This window comes from Orycteropus afer, unplaced genomic scaffold (genome assembly GCF_000298275.1).
Source record: "Orycteropus afer afer isolate SDZICR_OR568_19922 unplaced genomic scaffold, OryAfe1.0 scaffold00076, whole genome shotgun sequence".
NCBI lineage: Eukaryota > Metazoa > Chordata > Mammalia > Tubulidentata > Orycteropodidae > Orycteropus > Orycteropus afer.
In genome coordinates, this window is record NW_006921663.1 from 1,295,000 (window position 1) to 1,312,447 (window position 17,448).

Below are 17,448 nucleotides of genomic sequence, written 5' to 3' on the forward strand. Positions count from 1 at the left end.
ATATATATTACAATATTCTGAAGTCTTTGAAAGGAGAATAATTGTCTATGTTCACTGATATAAAATGATGTCTTTTTTTTTTAGTGAAAAAAGTTGCAAAGCCTTGCCTTTAACCTAATATTATCTAACTAAAATAAGATGGAAGGAAGGGGAGGAAGGGAGAGGAGGATAGAGTGAAGGAAGGAAAGAAGGAAAGAACTTATATATATAATTTTAAAAAGGAGAATGAGAAAATCTCCAAAATATAAATATGCTTATCTCAGGGTGCTGGGATTTGAAGGGATCTTTGTTTTTCCTTTCTTTTTTCTTTTCTCTATCTGAACCTTCTATAATAAATATGTATTAGAGAAAAATAAGCAATAGAACTAATAGGAATATAAAAATAAAACATTAAATATCATTCTTACATAATTTAATTTCTTAAAATTAGAAGCATACACATAATCTCTAAAATATGCTGTCAAACCTCTTATGCTACACATTACTATTTATATTGTGACATTTTTGCTGCAAACACACATATTTGCCTAAAACATTTGGATCAATAAGAAAATGTTGGGGGACAAATTTTAAAATGGAATATAGGGTATATAAGAAGTGTAATTTTAGTGCTGTGTTTAAAACATGCTTCACTGTGCATCAGCTAGTGATTCAATTTATGGTTATCTCAAGAAATTTATGTATAATAATAGATTTATCCATATCAGCACTGGTATTTTTAAACAAACAGCTTGACTATATGCAGTCAGATTTGCCTTTAAGAGTACTCAGATTTGATTGTGAAACTGTCATGGCTCAAAATATTTTCAGAGTTTTATACTGGAAATACATATAAGCCCTGAGACCACATCTTGTAAATGTCATCAGTTATGTAAAAAAAAAAAAAAAAAATCTGAGGCTAAATTGTCAAAAGCTATTTTACAAATGAGTCTGCATCTAATCTAGCACATTGATCAACAGTAAATTACACAAAGTCTGTTGATTGAAAAAGATTTGGTAATCAAGCTGAGTAATTTGGGAAAATGTGATGTAATTTTGAAGTAATCTTATTATATAGTCCTCACAAAATAAAGATGTTTTCAAAAAGAGTTAAGATAAGTCATCTCAAGAAATACTTTTAAGGTAAAACTTTTTTAGATACATATAGTTTGTTACATTTATTTTTTAAATGTAAATAATGTATAGTAATACTTCATATCCTGAGAAAAGGAGAAGAATGAAATATTTACTGTATTCAACTCAGATTGTTTTTTTAACACATAGATATTTTAAATTCTGTTATGAAAACACTAGAAACTATTAAGACAATGGCATTCCTTATGTGAGTTAGGTTTACATGTAGCAAAAATGTATTAGTAAAACTACCAGGCATGTTCAGTTTCAGCAAAATATTTTTTTCTTATTTTTAGAGTAATGAAGAATATTTAAATTCTGTTGTTAACATGGTTAAAAAGAAGTAAGTACCATCTGATAATTTTCTTAATCAGTTGTTCTTTCATTTTCTAATCCTAATTTTTTTTGTCCAATTCTATTATTATTTTTTCAATGAGTGTAGCTGTGCAAAAAGAACCTGTAGTTCTTCAAAAAGAGTCTGCAGTTCCTTCTAAGTTATGATCATGTGTAGCTTAGATTTTCCCCAAATTCACAGGCTATCTATGCATTAGAAATCATTTTTCTCATAATAATTTTTATAATATCTATCCTCCATGGAACCCATTATGTCTGATTGATGCCTAATAAATTATTTAAAACTTTCTTCTGTTCCTTACTATATGAAGTTTGAATATTCACCACTTCTGCTCACAGTCTCTCTCTGCTCAGTGGAGCCCAGGAAAGGTGAGATGCAAACACATACTGATGAGACAATATGCAATTATTTATCAAGATGCTGTGGATACATTTGAACAGGCCCAGGTTTCCAAGCACTCAGCTACTAACTGAAAGGTTCGCTGTTTAAATCTACTGAGGTGCTGAGAAGAAAAGACCTGGTGATCTACTTCTGAAGGACCATAGCCATTGAAAACCCTATATGGAGCACAGCTCTACTCTGACACATACGGGACTACCATGAGTCTGAATCAACTGGATGTCAACTGTGTCTAGTTATTTGTTTTTAATATGATTGAATAATTGCTTTCAGTTTTGTAAGGTGTGATAATGACATTGTGGTTATCTAAATAATGTCCTTTTACAATACACTGAAGCATTTAAGGGTAAAACAATATATCTGGGATTTGTTTTAAAATACTTTAGGAAAAAAACTGGACTACATAGATTAAACAAGTGGGGCATAAAACTGAATGGTTGTTGAAACCAGGTGATTTGGAGTGTGTTGTATGACTTTTGTGTGTGTTTGGTAGTTTTCATAATAAAATTTAAAGAATTGTAGACTACTATCTCAATACCTTAACTGAGAGAAAAGTCAAAACATGCTATCTTAGTGTGTTAGACTGGGTTCTCTAGAGAAGCAGAACTAGTAAAGCTTATAAAGAGAGAGATAGAAATTTATCTTAGGAAAATGGCTGACACAGCTATAGAGGCTGGCAAGTCCCAAGTTCCTGGATCAAATGCCAAGCTGGGGGCTTTTTCAGAATCATGTAACTGCAGGGGTGATGAGCTCAAGATTGGCAGGCAGTACAATGACTGTTGACTCCAGCAGATGATGAATCCAAGATCACTAGGCAAAATGGTAGATTATTTGCTCACAGAACAGTTTTAGGCAGCACAATAGGACCCAGAAGGTTCCCAAATTTTCCCAGGACATCCATTCCATATATATATATATATATATATATATATTGGAAGCAAGCCACACCCCTAAGGAAATTCCCTTTCAACAGATTGGCTACTCAGAGCATATACATCATATCTCATCCTGGGAACGATCACACCTCAACTGCTTAAACCACTCAGAATCATAGTCTAGCCAAGTTGACAGACAATCTCAACTATCACACTTAAGGAAAAAGTAGCTTCCTTAAGGAAGGTTTCAAGATGGGACAAACTTGAGTATTTTTAGTATGCTCTAGTAAAGAGGGAAGAAGCTGATGGAGCAAGGTCTAGAGGGAATTGGATGCAAGGTACAGAGAGAAGGAGTTTTTAACAGGACCACAATTACAGAGATGTAAAGACCAGTGAAAGAGAAGAAAAATTAATCTGTTAAGGGAAGGAGAGTAAAATGAATGAATTCCCTCAAGGGTTTCTTTTTTCTCTGTGAAGGAGATAAGATCATATGCTGAGAATGAGGGATTTATTAGTGGTAAAGGAACTTGAGGACAGTTGTGCAGGTTTATGTTGTTGTTGTTATATGCCATCGAGTCGACCCCAACTCATAGCAACCCCTCCTTGGGTTTCTGAGGCAGTATCACTATGGAAGTAGGATTGCCCAACCTTCCTTCCGAGGAGTGGCCGGTGGGTTTGAACCGCGAGCCTTCCGGTTAGCAGTCAAGTGCCTTAGGCACTATGCTACCAGAGCTCCTGTGGAGGTTTATAGTGGGTGATAAACAGAAAGTGAGGGGAGTTGGCCCTGATAAAAGAAAACACCATATGTAAGTCTAGTTGTTCCCCCAAAAGATTCCCCAGAAAAATTGCTTTATGTTGAGACCTTTAGAATCTTCTCATGTTCCAGGATATCTCTGAGTTGCTTTATGCTAATTGATACTATTTGGAGAAGATTTCTTACCATGCCTTAACCTGGAATGGTATCTATCTATGCTCTCTCAGTATCCCTATAGAAGAGTCTTAACAGAGTATGTTAAAAAGAAGAAAATGTTTACAAATGATCCCTGGACATGTGATTTAATAAATAAAAGCCTTTTGAAGATCACTTTAAAATATACATAATATGTGGTTTCTTGTGCTGATCACAAATGAAAATAAAAATGTATGTGAATGTTTCTAATTTGCTATAAAATTTTCAAAGACATGTCACTGATGTCAGAAATTGCTGTGTTTTACAAAATGGTCAGGTGCAAGTACACTGCAAAATAGGTGACTCCAAAGTAATTCTAGCAGTGACAATGGTATTGATGTAAACAGTGCAGATAACAAGTTAGAATAATATTGTTTTATTATTTGTTAGAGTGTAAAATACCAATAATTTAAAATTAATGTGTTATAGAATATTCAATTTAAGTATGTGATTGTATCTAAATTAATGTAGATATATGTCTTAGCCTTGGTTTTCTAGTGAGCAAAATCAGAGAAGCTTAAAGAGAAAGAGAGAGAGAGAGAGAGAGAGAGACTTATCTCAAGGAAATGGCTCAAGTCTGTGGGTCAGCTGTCAGTCTGGAGACTTCTCCTGACTCATTTTACTGCAAGGGTTGATGAACCCATGATCAGCAGGCAATATAGCAGGGTTCTTGGTGCAGAGGCTGATGAATCCAAGATCAGCAGGCTCCTGGCTCACAAGCTATGAAGGCAATAATCCCCAAATCAGCAGGCAATATGACCGGCCACTGGTTCAAGTCCAAAGAACCAGAGATCAGATGATGATGAGCCAGATGTAGGATCCAGACGGAGCAAACAGCCAGAGAGCATTGCCAAAATGTCCATATATTTTGTAGACAGGTCATATCCCTGAGGAAACTCCCTTTTAACTGATTGGCTGCTCCTAGCAGACTGCATCAAGGAAGTGATTACATTATATCACATCTCATCATGGTGGATGACTATATCATAACCGCCAAACTACTGAGAATCATGACCCAACCAAGTTGACATAACTTTCACCATCATAACATATAACTTTTTCATTTACATATCTAAATTTTTATATATAAATTTTGCCAAAAACCATTTTTCTAGGTCTTCTCTTTGAGATAATGGTAGACTGTGCTATATTTGGATTGGCCTTAAATTTGAGAATACGTTGCAATTTTTAAAAGACCCAAATTACGTTATATGAAACGAGTTTCTTTATGTGGCCTTTTTCCTTGGTTCTTTGGAAAAACAGTTTGAGAGATTTTTCTACTAAATCCTGAGTTACTTTTGCCCTAGTTTTCTACCCCAGAAGGTTTGTTGCATTTCATAGGTAAGCAGGAAATAAGGATGATTGATAATTTTTGCCTGGTCCTGGGCTGCAGCCTGCACTGAGATTGGTATGCACTTTGCAGTGATTGGTCAATAAACCATGCAAATGAGGTAACCACTGTTTCCCTAATAAACTATTGAACTATATGTACAGTTTGTGGGTTTTGTGAGACATTGCAGTGAATTTCTAAACCCAAATGGGAGGGAAGAGGGCTGAGGAGAGGGAAAGTGGCCAGTGTCAGAGATGGAGTAGTATGGCAGTTTGGAGGATGTGGAAATCTGGAATATTTGACTTCTGCCTCATAGGAATTGGCTTTGTGATTTTTGTATTTGCTCTGGTGGTGTAGTGCCTAAGGCATTTGACTGCTAACCAGAAGGCTGGTGGTTCAAACCCACCAGCCACTCCTCAGAAGGAAGATTGGGCAATCTACTTCTGTAGTGATACTGCCTTGGAAACCCAAGGAGGAGTCACTATGAGTCAAATTGACTAGACGTCAGTGAGTTTGGTTTTTTTGGTTTATATAAATCTAATAGCTGTAAGGTTTCCTATATAACTATAAAGTAAAAGTATTCATTTATAATGGCAGCAACCTGCAGTATATTATTTTCTCCAGTCAGTAACAGTAACCCAACAAGCTAGAAAAGTTTTTCAAGAGTTGCTACATATATGGCAGGTGTCAATACAGGATTCCAAGGGTCTTCCTTAACCAAAGTGAATAGGGTGGAGACTGGAATCTTTCTCTCCTTCAGTAATGGGGAACTATACCATGAAGGTAGAGATTACTTATAATTTGACCACTGGTAATTTTGGACTTTGTATGAACTTGTCTAGAAGACAAAATTTACTTATTAACTTCTGTAACCCATACTTTTTAATGATTGTATACACTGCAACTTGATGTATTGTCACTTGTATCTGCTATTCTAAAGAGCTATATAGTCTTACCACTTTTGCAGTATGACTTTTAAAAATGTAAACATTCCATTACTAACTTTTACCCCAGAGCAAACAAACAAAACCCACTATTCTTTTATTTTATTTTTTTTAAATTTACATATTTTCTACTCTGTAAGAAACATATTAGAATTGGTTTTTGTAAAAAAAAAAAAAAAATTATTTGATAAACCTTAAAATCAGAGGTCAACCAGTAAGATTTTCACCTCCTCCCTTCTATTTGGGAGCTCTGGTGGTGTAGTGCCTAAGGCATTTGACTGCTAACCAGAAGGAACCACCAGCCACTCCTCAGAAGGAAGATTGGGGAATCTACTTCTGTAGTGATACTGCCTCGGAAACTCAAGGAGGGGTTGCTATGAGTCCAATTGACTCAAAGGCAGTGAGTTTGGTATTTTTTTTCCCCCCTTCTATTTGGTAGCGTAGTGCCTAAGGCACTTGACTGCTAACCAGAAGGCTGGCGGTTCAAACCCACCAACCACTCCTCGGAAGGAAGGTTGGGCAATGTACTTCCGTACTGGTACCGCCTCAGAAACCCAAAGAGGAGTTGCTATGAGTCAGGTCCAACTTGAAGGCACATAACAACAACAACATTTACACTTCCACCAAAATAAAAATAAATAAATAAATACATAAATAGGAAATCTTCTACTAATTCATGGAGGCTAGGAAGAATTTGTACGGATGTTTTGAACAATTCTTTCCTTCCAAGGTATGTATTATTATTCCAGGTTTTTTTACAGATGAGGAAATTGAAGGCCAGAAATTAAATGACTTGCTCAAAGTTTGGTACAGACTTTTCTGAGTCTAAAACCTACATTGTTTCTAATTAAGTATGATCCCCGTGCCCCCTGCTCACAATACATACTCATTATCAAACATTTGGAAACCATTTAAAAAGCAGATGAAAAGAATACAATTGTCCACATTTCAATGATGTGCAGCCATAAAGAACATGCATCTCTCTTCTCTTTCTCTGTGTATGTGTGTGTGTGTGTATGTGTACACATATACAGGCAGTCCTCAATTTTCACAGTAGTGTGAGGCCATAAAAATGACCGTGCAAGCTGAAGCCATACAAAGAGATATTAATAATTAATGAGAAAATTCTAAATATTTTGTTCATACATTAAACACTCTCTTACTTTTGGCTACAAATATATAGGCAAATGAAAAACATGGTAAAGTTAATATCATTTTATACACTATAATTGAAAACATTAGAAATATTGAGAATTATTAAAGTATTTTATTTTTTAATTTATGTAGAATAGCTTGAACACTGCATGCCTTCTTCTTATAACTTAAAATACGTGGAGCATCTTTTTATGTCTTGGCACATTGTCATGCTCTTTCATATATTTGGATCAAAAACCCAAACCAAACCTACTACCATCGAGTTGAGTCCAACTCCTCTCATGGTCTACACTCAAAGTGTATCTGCCCCATAGAGTTTCTGAAGCTGTAAATGTTTATGGAAGCAAAATACTTCATCTTTCTCCCATGGAGCATCTGGCGAGTTCAAACTGCTGACCTTTTGGTTAACGGCTGAATTCTTTAAAACTATGCCACCATAGCTCCTTAGTTTGGATAACCTTCCAACATTTTTTCCTTTGCACTTTCAATATTATGAGATATCTCTGAGAGTTCCTTAGATATGATTTTTTGCCAGTGTCACTTCTGTGGGACATCCTTTTTGTCAGAACCTCTTTCCTCATTTACACTAAGCCCCTTTTACTAAGCATCTGTTGTGCACACCTAGAGCCTCTTGAACAGCAGCAGTGTCAACAATCCCATGGCCAACTACCTTCTAAGCACATCCGATTTCAGTTCCAGCATTATCACTTTCGTCTGTTGTTTTATCCTTCTTTTGCTTATCCATTTTTTTAAAACGTGGTGGGGAATGTTTATCACTGGGAGACGAGAAGGCAACACAACTACACACTTTATTATGTGTGAGTAAACAGAATAACCGACACACAGTAAGCAATCACCTGCAGGCATTGCAAGAAGTGATTAGTCCCTGTTCATGATGTGCATCTGTTACTTATGTATTGATTTATGGACTGAAGAGCTAGCAGTGAAGTTTGTACTTTATGTAATTAATCACAGGGAATTTACCATGGTGACTAAAACTTAAATGTGCATATTGGAATCATGCATACTCTGTTTTGCACATAATTGAGATAGTGCATATTTAACTATTACATCCTGCTTTTTTACTTAATAAACCCATTATCGTCGAGTTGGATCCAAGTCATAGCAACTCCTCCTTGGGTTTCCGAGGCAGTATCACTACAGAAGTAGATTGCCCAACCTTCCTTCCGAGGAGTGGCTGAACTGCCAGCCTTCTGGTTAGCAGTCAAGTGCCTTAGGCACTACGCCACCAGAGCTCCCATTTTCACCTAATAGGATAAAGCAAATATTTCTTTGAGACTTTAACATTTGAATAAATTATGTAATGACTAAGTTTAAATCCCATTTAAAGTAATTTGTTTCTAAAGGAAGGCCATTTAAAATGCTCTACCCAGTCTTCCATCATGAAACATGGTGGTACAGATTTATATTACAGCCTTTGTGAACAGTATTTTATGTATTGTAATGATGGCTTGTTGGCCTATAAAGAATAATTTTTTTTTTAATAATAATTTTTAAAAATAAAGTTCTCCAGTGACTGTGGTCAGTGTTCAAACTGTCCTTACCTGCTGAGGTAGTCCACTTTCAGGAGTTCCATTGCTATTTAGGGGACCTTACTAAACTCAAATGAGCTCTGGTAGCTTAGTGCCTAAGGCACTTGACTGCTAATCAGAAGGCTGGCGGTTCAAACCCACCAGCCAGTCCTCGGAATGAAGGTTGGGCAATCTACTTCCATAGTGATACTGCCTCGGAAACCCAAGGAGGGGTCGCTATGAGTTGGGTCCAACTCGATAGCACATAACAACAACAACATTAAACTCAAAGTATGCATTTAAAAATGCCTAATGTTCTTGTTCTCTTACAGTTACCATGTCATCATAACCCATTAACTCTATTATCTTGGATCTGTCAAAGTGCATATCTGATTATGAACTTGAGGATCTGACTTGAGGGCAATGGGTTTTTTGGGTTGTAAGAGGGAATTAATTAACATATTAGATTTTAATGTTTTTAAATACCTGTCTTTAATTTAGAAAAATAATTTGGCTAAAAAGTATTAGGTTTATGATGCTAAAAGTATGTATCAGCATGTAAAATAATTCAAATCAAAATATTTTATGGACATGGGTAGGGAAATGCTTTTAAAGCATTTCTATTGCTTTGGTAAATCAAATATAATTACAAGCCTCCATTTACTTCTTTTTATAGATTCAAAAGGCAAGTGATGTCTGGATCCTTGGAGGTCATTTCAATACCAACCTTTTTTTATCCTAACATGTTAAATGACAAGCAGTCAACTGAGGAATCACAAAATCACAAGAGGTATGACATATTAAAAAATAATATCCTTAAATAACAAACGACATTTGAGGAAATAATTGAAATCAGGAAGTAATAGATGCTATTTCAAATACAATAGTGTGTTGAAAGCCAGCTCCTGCTGGCTTATAAAAGCTGATTGTGTGCATGGCTTCTCAACTCTGTGTTTAGTAACATCAAGTTCATAACATGAAATTGGTGATGGTAGGAGGATTTGCACCATGGAAAAGGGCAAATGTTACAAATCAAGGCTTCCCCCCTACCCCAGAGAGCCTGCTGTTACAAACATTGACCAGCACACCGCTGATGATCTGTATTCACATTAGACAGACAACAGTTAGCAAAGGCATAACGCAGGAAAAACCAACAAGAGCCTGGAGTATAAGTCGTCACACCTGTGGTATGGTCCCAGCTTTTCAGTTTGCTGGTCATCGTAAGCAGGTAACGTAGCCTTTTTTTTTTTTTTTTTCCCTTCCCTCAGCTTCCCCAACTTTCCAGTGTGTATAATAATATCTACATTTCATATTTGGAAAAGTCCTTCTAAGAATAAAATATGACAGTATTTATGAAAGAACTCTGAAGAATTAAAACCTCTATCTCACGCACACGGGAGCTCTGGTAGCATAGTGCCTAAGGCACTTGACTGCTAACCAGAAGGCTGGCGGTTCAAACCCACCAGCCACTCCTCGGAAGGAAGATGGGGCAATCTACTTCCTTAGTGATACTGCCTCAGAAACCCAAAGAGGGGTCGCTATGAGTCAGGGCTGGCTCGAGGGCACATAACAACAACAACAACGTACAAAGAATTATTGTTGGTTGTGAATGTAGATTTATGGAGAATGTAGTCATTTGGTTCCTCAAAATACCATGAGAAAGACAAGCCAGAATCAAAAAAAAAGGTCTTACCAAAAAAACCTATTAGCTTTTTTTTTTTTTAACTTTTTCTTGTGATTTAGATGAAATTTTACAAAGCAGATTCATTTTACATTCAACAATTCATATGCATTTTGTTTTGTGACACTGGTTACATTCCCTGCAGTATAACAGCTCTCCTCCCACTTCCTCCCTATAGTTACAGTTTTCTTATGTCCTTCTTGCCTATGCATTCCTGCCTCCCTACATTTCTACCTATATAAATTCTGCCCTTCTGATCTCACATGATTGATTGTTCTGAGGAGTGCATCTCCCTAGTGTCGGTGTTCAGTTCATAGCCCTGTCTATTTTTTGGCTGACAGTCTATCCCTGAGAGTGAGTTCAATTCCGGACCTGAAGGGTAAGTCGGGGCCATGGTCTCAGGGATTTCACCAGTCTCTGTCACACCAATAAGCGTGGCCTTTTTTAAGATAGTGAGTATTGTTCCACATTTTTCTCCCACTCTATCCAGGATCTTCAATTCTGATCCCTTTCTGAGTGGTTGGTATTGGTAGCCAGACACTACGTAGCTCTTCTGGTCTCAGGGTCATATAGGCTGAGGTTCTCGTTATTCCTTTGAACTAATTGTTTCTGTGCATCTTTGATTTTCTTCAGTCTTCTTTGCTCTGGAAGAGGAGAGACCAATTGTTGCCACTTAGATAGCCACTCACAAGCTTTTAATATCTGAGTCACTACTCATTGAAGTGAGATGTAGAACAATATTTTTGTGTACTATATTGTGACAATTGAGTTTGATGTCCCCCACAACCATGGTCCCCAGCCCATAGGTTCAGTGACTGACTTCCCGAAGGTGCTTAACTGTGCTAAGAAGTTATCGTAGCTTTGCCTCCTATTAAGTTTAAACTGTATATGGACATTTTCATGTTGTTGTTGTTATGTGCCGTCAAGTCGGCCCCGACTCATAGCGACCCCTCCTTGGGTTTCCGAGGCAGTATCACTACGGAAGTAGGATTGCCCAACCTTCCTTCCGAGGAGTGGCTGGTGGGTTTGAACCGCCAGCCGTCTGGTTAGCAGGCAAGTGTCTTAGCCACTATGCTACCAGAGCTCCCTGGACATTTTCATAGCACATACAAATTTATATGTAGAAATATCATCTGCCAGACCTATGCATGGGTGTGGGTATATTCCCATTTGCCTATCCGTACCTGATCTTCTTGCCTGTCTATCTGTGTATCCACTTGTATATATATCACTGTTTGCTGTTACTGATAATGCAGTATTATGTATGCAATAGTATTTGCCTTTATAGTCTGTATATACCACAAATGGGATGACTTGAACAACAGGAGTTTATTCTCTTACAGTTTGGAGGCTTTAAGTCCAAGTTCAAAGTACCAGGCTCTATGGGCTGGGTGAAAGCCCCTCAACCCTGGGCTTCAGCTCTGCCTCCAGTTCCCGGCCCACTGAAGCTAGAGGCATTTCTTCACTCAGACAGCTGCTGGCTGCTGAGGCTGAGAAGCCCAAGGTTGACAAATAAAAATGGCACAGTCCCATTGTTACCAGACCACACGGCAGGCCATTAATTTAAGTCCATTGTAAGTCCCAAGTTTGGCAGAGCATAGCAGGCTGCTGAACAATGGCACGGCTACATGCAGGGTCCAAGCGTTCCATAAGCTAGAGACCATTCCCAAAGCTGCTTCTTATATACGGAAAGCAGACCACTTACCCAAAGCAGCTACTCAGCTTCTTGTGGTAGATCAGTCCCACCATGGAGTTGATTGCCAGTCTCATCATGGGGAATAACTATCACCAGCTGCCCAGACACTCAACCAGGCCCAACCAAGTTGACACACAAACTTAACCACCACAATCTCTACTAGATTTTTTTTTTTTTAAATTATGAATGAATGGTATGCTAGAATCTAGAAATATCCTAAAGGAGTTTTGTTTAGTTTTTAATTAATGACCCCACTTGATACCCAGTTCTTTTGAGTCATAAAGCTGTGAATCATCCAAGACTCTGTTTTTTCTTTCAGCCCTTTATATGTGTATATAGTTAATTCTTTTTTTTTTTTTTTTGAAAGGGGTGGAGGAGGTCGTGTATTTGGGATTATTATTGTTGTTGGTTGCCATTTAGTTGATTCGGACTCAAAATGACCTCATCTGACAAAGTAGAACTGCCCATAGAGTTGTTTTGTTGTTGTTGAGAATATGCGTAGCAAAGCATACACCAATTTCTACATGGACCATTTAGTGACATTGATTACATTCTTCGAGTTGTGCAACCATTTTCACCTTCTTCTTTTGAATTATTCCATCCCCATTAATACAAACTCATTGTCCCCTAAGGTTCCTATAGAATCTTATGAATTGTTGTATCAATCTGATCCCATATAGATAGTTCTTAAAAGAGCATAATGTTCAAGGAAGACATTTTTTTTAATAGTTAAGCTAAACTACGTTTTGGTTTTAAGAAGACTTCAGGGAATATTTTTGGTTTCAGGTTTAAGGATTTTCTCAATAGTTTCTGAGGCTTATCCAACTTTCAAGGCTCCAGGAAGTCTGGAGTCCACAAGAATTTTAAGTTCTCTTCTGCATTTCTCCCTCTTTTGATCAGGATTCTTCTATAGAATCTTTGATCAGAATGTTCAGTGGTGATAGCTGGGCACCATCCAGTTCTAGTCTCATGACAAAGGAGATAGTTGTTCAAGGAAGCAATTAGACACAAATTCCAAATCCTCTTCTTAATCCTTACTCTCCTTCTTCCTCTCTTGTTCCAGGCAAAAAGAGACCAAGTGTTCTGTTTTGGGTGTCTGCTCACAAGTGTTTAAGACCTCAGACACTGCCCAACAAAGCAGGAGGTAGAACAGAAGTGAACATGTTATTGGGCCAGTTAACTGGGATGTCCCATGATCACTCCACTCTCTTGGACTTAGTTCAGTGCTTCTTCATTACAGATCTACTTATTCTCCCTAATTCTAATCTGAAGGATGGTGTAGGACTGACAGCCCTAGCCTAGTCCCTCCTCCTCCTCTCCATAATGTAGCCAGAAGAATCTTTTTTCATAAGAGGTCAAATTCACAGTTTCCCACATGTCATAAAAGACCTTTCCTGATCTGGTCTTTGCCAGCTTTGCCATCATCATCATCCCCTGGCTTTTTTGATCAGCTCTCTGCGCCCTAAAAGTAAAGTGGCAGGCTCTTTCACATGTGTCAGGCCTTTCACAGAGTGCCCTAACTCCTGCTCCCCTTCCCAGCTTATTATAAGGCATCATTACTGTTAATAGCTAACTGTTCTAATTTTATTATTTTTCTGTCTTTACATTCTAGACCATGAGACTTAGGTGGGCAAGGACAGCATTATGTATTGATTACTCCTGGTATCCTCAGGACGTGGCCTAGAATCTAGCTTAGTATTGAATTATAATAAAGTTTCTTTACACTTTCCTTTGAATAAGGTCTGAAGTCAGAAAGAATATTAAATTTATAATATAGACTGAAATTTAGCTAACCTACCTATAAAATAGATTATGTATATCTTTCTTTAGCAATGGCAGACTCTATCCATTGAATAAAGATGGGGAAATTGTTTTAGGATAATATTTCAGTGGGAGCTCTGATATAAACATATTCTGTTTTATTTAATGTAGATAGTGCTTTATGTTGGTAAACTGTAAGAAAAAGTTCAAGTTTTTAATTACTGAAGTTTGTTTATAAATAAGAAATTAAATGACAAAAGTTTTAACAGATTTTATTGCTTATCTTTAGTTGGGAAGTCAAACAAGCATTGGATTTTTGTTTTTTGATGCTCTATGCCAAACCTAAGGCCATATATTATTTACAGGTAAGACCTTAGTACATTTAATTTAAACTAAAGGAATTCTCTCTTCCTTTCTCCCTTCATTATGTTATTTCTCTACCTTACTTTGTACTCAGAACAGAAAAATATTCATTATATTAAAATGCCAAAGTAAGCTTAAAATTGAGTATATATTAATACCAAAGAAAATCTCAAATTAGAAAAAAATGGGAATTGTACTGCCTACATTTCTCTGCCCACAAGTCTATTAGACAACTTACTTTATGCTAAACATTGTGCTACTGTGTTAAAGCCTAGAGTAATAGTGCAGAAAAAAACAAGACATCTTTTTTTCTCTTTTTGTAAGTTTACATTCTAATACAGGGGACAGTAATAAAAATTAATGAAATATTAATAGATTGGTATTAATGCTACAAAGAAAATACACAAGATGCTGTATAATGTCCCCATCCCCCAAGATGTCCATATCCTAATATTCAGAACCTGTGAATGTTACCTTATCTGGCAAAAGGGACTTTGCAGATGTGAATAAATTAAGGATCTTGAGTTGGGAGTATTATCATGGATTTTCTAGGGAGACACAATGTAATCATTGGGAGAGCCTAGTAGGTCAAGGTATACAGAAAAGATAGTGTGATAATGAAAGAAGACAGAGATTTGAAGATATTACCCTGCTGGCTTTGAAGATGGAAGAAGGAGCAATGAGCCAGGGAATACAGACAGCCTCTAGAAACTGGAAAAGGCAATGAAATAGATTCTCCCCTAGAGCCTCCAAAGGGAACACAACTTTACTAACCTTGATTTTGCCCAGTGAAACTATTCTAGACTTCTAACCTGCAGAACAGTTTGAGAATAAATCTATGCTGTTTTAAGTCATGGATTCTGTGGTAATTTGTTATAGCAGAAATCAGAAACTAATACAGTTTCTATGATAGAGAATAACAGAATGACCTACTCTAGAAAGAAGACCTTTATGAGGAGGTGGCATATAAACTGAGATTTATGGAATGAGAAAGAGAAGAATTGGATGATGAGAGAGCAAGTGCAAAGGATTCATACCAATAAAGAACATCTAGGAACTTATAGAAACTCAAGGCCAGTGTAACAGAAGGAACGTACACAAGAGGCGGAAAAGCAGGCAATGAATTTGGAGAGAAAGACAAAGGTCATACTTTCTGGACGAAAGTGAGTAGCTTTGATCATAAACAAAGTGCTGGAGATACCACTGAAGGATTTTAAGCCTGGATGTAACATGTTTTAACTTACTAAACAGGATATTAAAATACCCATCTACCACAAGAAAATTTTAAAATACTTATGCAACAATTTATTGAACAAAGGGAAAAAAAAAAAAAAACACTGCTATGGAGTCGATTCCAACTTATAGTAATCCTATAGCACAGATTACTTCCTATAGCACAGAGACTTCATCTCACCTATTTTGGTCATGTTGTAAGGAGGGACCATTCCCTGGAGAAGGATGTCATGCTTGGTAGGGTAGAGGGTCGACGAAAGAGGGGGAGGCCTTCAACGAGATGGATTGATACGGTGGCTGCAATGATGAGCTCAAGTATAGCAGGGATTGTGGGGCTGGCGCGGGATAGGGCAATGTTTCGTTCTGCTGTGCATGGGGTCGCTATGAGTCGGAAACGACTCGACGGCACTTAACAACAACAACAACATAGCACAGATTAGAACTGCTCCATAGGATTTCAAGTCTGTAAATCCTTATGGAACCAGTCTTCCTCATCTTTCTCCAATGGAGAGGCTGGTTTCAAACCACTGACCTTTTGGTTAGCAGCCCAATGCTTTAACCACTGTACCACCAGAGCTACTTATTGAATGAAAGGAAAAAATAAAATGAAATTACCAACTATTGAAAAATTAATGACATTGAGAATGTTGTTGCTATTGATAGGTGCTGTTGAGTCATTTCCAACTCATAGTGACCCTGTGTACAACAGAACAAAACACTTCCCAGCCCTGCGCCAGCCTCACAATCCTTGCTATACCTGAGCCTATAGTTGCAGCCATTGTATCACTCCATCTCCTTGAGGGCCTTCCCCTTTTTTGTTCACCCTCCACTTCACCAAGTATAATATCCTTCTCCAGGGAGTGGTCCCTGCTGACAACATGACCAAAGTAGGTACAATGAAGTCCGGCCATTTTCACTTCCAAGGAGTATTCCAGCCACACTTCTTCCAGGACATACTTGTTAGTTCTTCTGGTACTCCATGGTACTTTCAGTGTTCTTTAGCAGCACCACAACTCAAAAGCATCAGCTTTTCTTCAGTCTTCCATGTTCATTGTCTAGCTTTCACATGCACATGAGGTGGTTGAAAATACCATGGCTTGGGTTAGGCACCTTAGTCTTCAAAGACATCTTTGCCCTTCAGCACTTTAAAGAGGCTTTTTGCAGCAGATTCTCCCAGTGCAATATGTTGTCTGATGTCCTGACTGTGTTGATTGTGGAACCAAGTAATATGAAATCTTTGACAACTTCAATCTTTTCTCCATTTATCATGATGCTGTTTATTGGTCCTGTTGTGAGGATTTTTGTTTTCTTTATGTTGAGGTGTAATCTATTCTGCAGACTGTAGTCTTTTAACTTCATCAGTAAGTGGTTCAAATCATCTTCACTTTCAGCAATCAAATTTGTGCTGTCTGCATGTCAAAGGTTGTTAACGAGTCATCTTTAAATCCTGATGCCATGTTTTTTTTCATATAGTACAGCTTCTCGGATTATTTGCTCAGTATACTGACTGAATAAGTACAGTGAAAGGATACAACTCTGACACACTCCCTTCCAGACTTTAAAGCATGCAGTATCCCCTTGTTCTGTTTGAATGACAGCCTCCTTGTTCTCTGTACAGGTTTCTGATGAGACAATAAAATGTTCTGTAATTCCCATTCTTCTCAATATTATCAATCATATGTTATAATCCACACAGATGATTGCTTTTGCATACTCAAGGAAGCACAAGTAAACATCTTTCCTATATTCTTTGCTTTCAGCCAAGATTTTTCTGACATCAGCAATGATATTTCTCATCCCATGTCCTCTTCTGAATACAGCTTGCATTTCTAGAAGTTCCCTGTCAATATACTGCTGCAGCTGTTTTGAATTATGAAGTGTTGTTGAAAATACTACATATCAAATTCTATTAGAAATAATTAAAATTGTACAAGAAAAATTCTACCTTTAAATGCTTTAAAAAAAAAAGGTAAAAGTGAAAGATTGAAAATAAATGAACCCACAGATCACCACTCCTATTCAACACTGTACTGGAAGTCCTAGCCAGGGCCATAAGGCAAGA

The 17,448-nt window shown here is 37.3% G+C and overlaps 1 protein-coding gene across 1 annotated transcript in view; it reads left to right on the forward strand.

Moving 5' to 3' along the window:
• Positions 1 to 17,448, forward strand: part of MGAT4D (MGAT4 family member D) — a 144,426-nt gene that overhangs the window by 69,297 nt on the left and 57,681 nt on the right. The window contains exons 5-7 of the mRNA XM_007941222.1: positions 1,410 to 1,456; positions 9,329 to 9,442; positions 14,080 to 14,155. Of these exons, the coding sequence (XP_007939413.1) occupies positions 1,410 to 1,456; positions 9,329 to 9,442; positions 14,080 to 14,155 (237 nt within the window). The remainder of the gene's footprint in view (positions 1 to 1,409; positions 1,457 to 9,328; positions 9,443 to 14,079; positions 14,156 to 17,448) is intronic.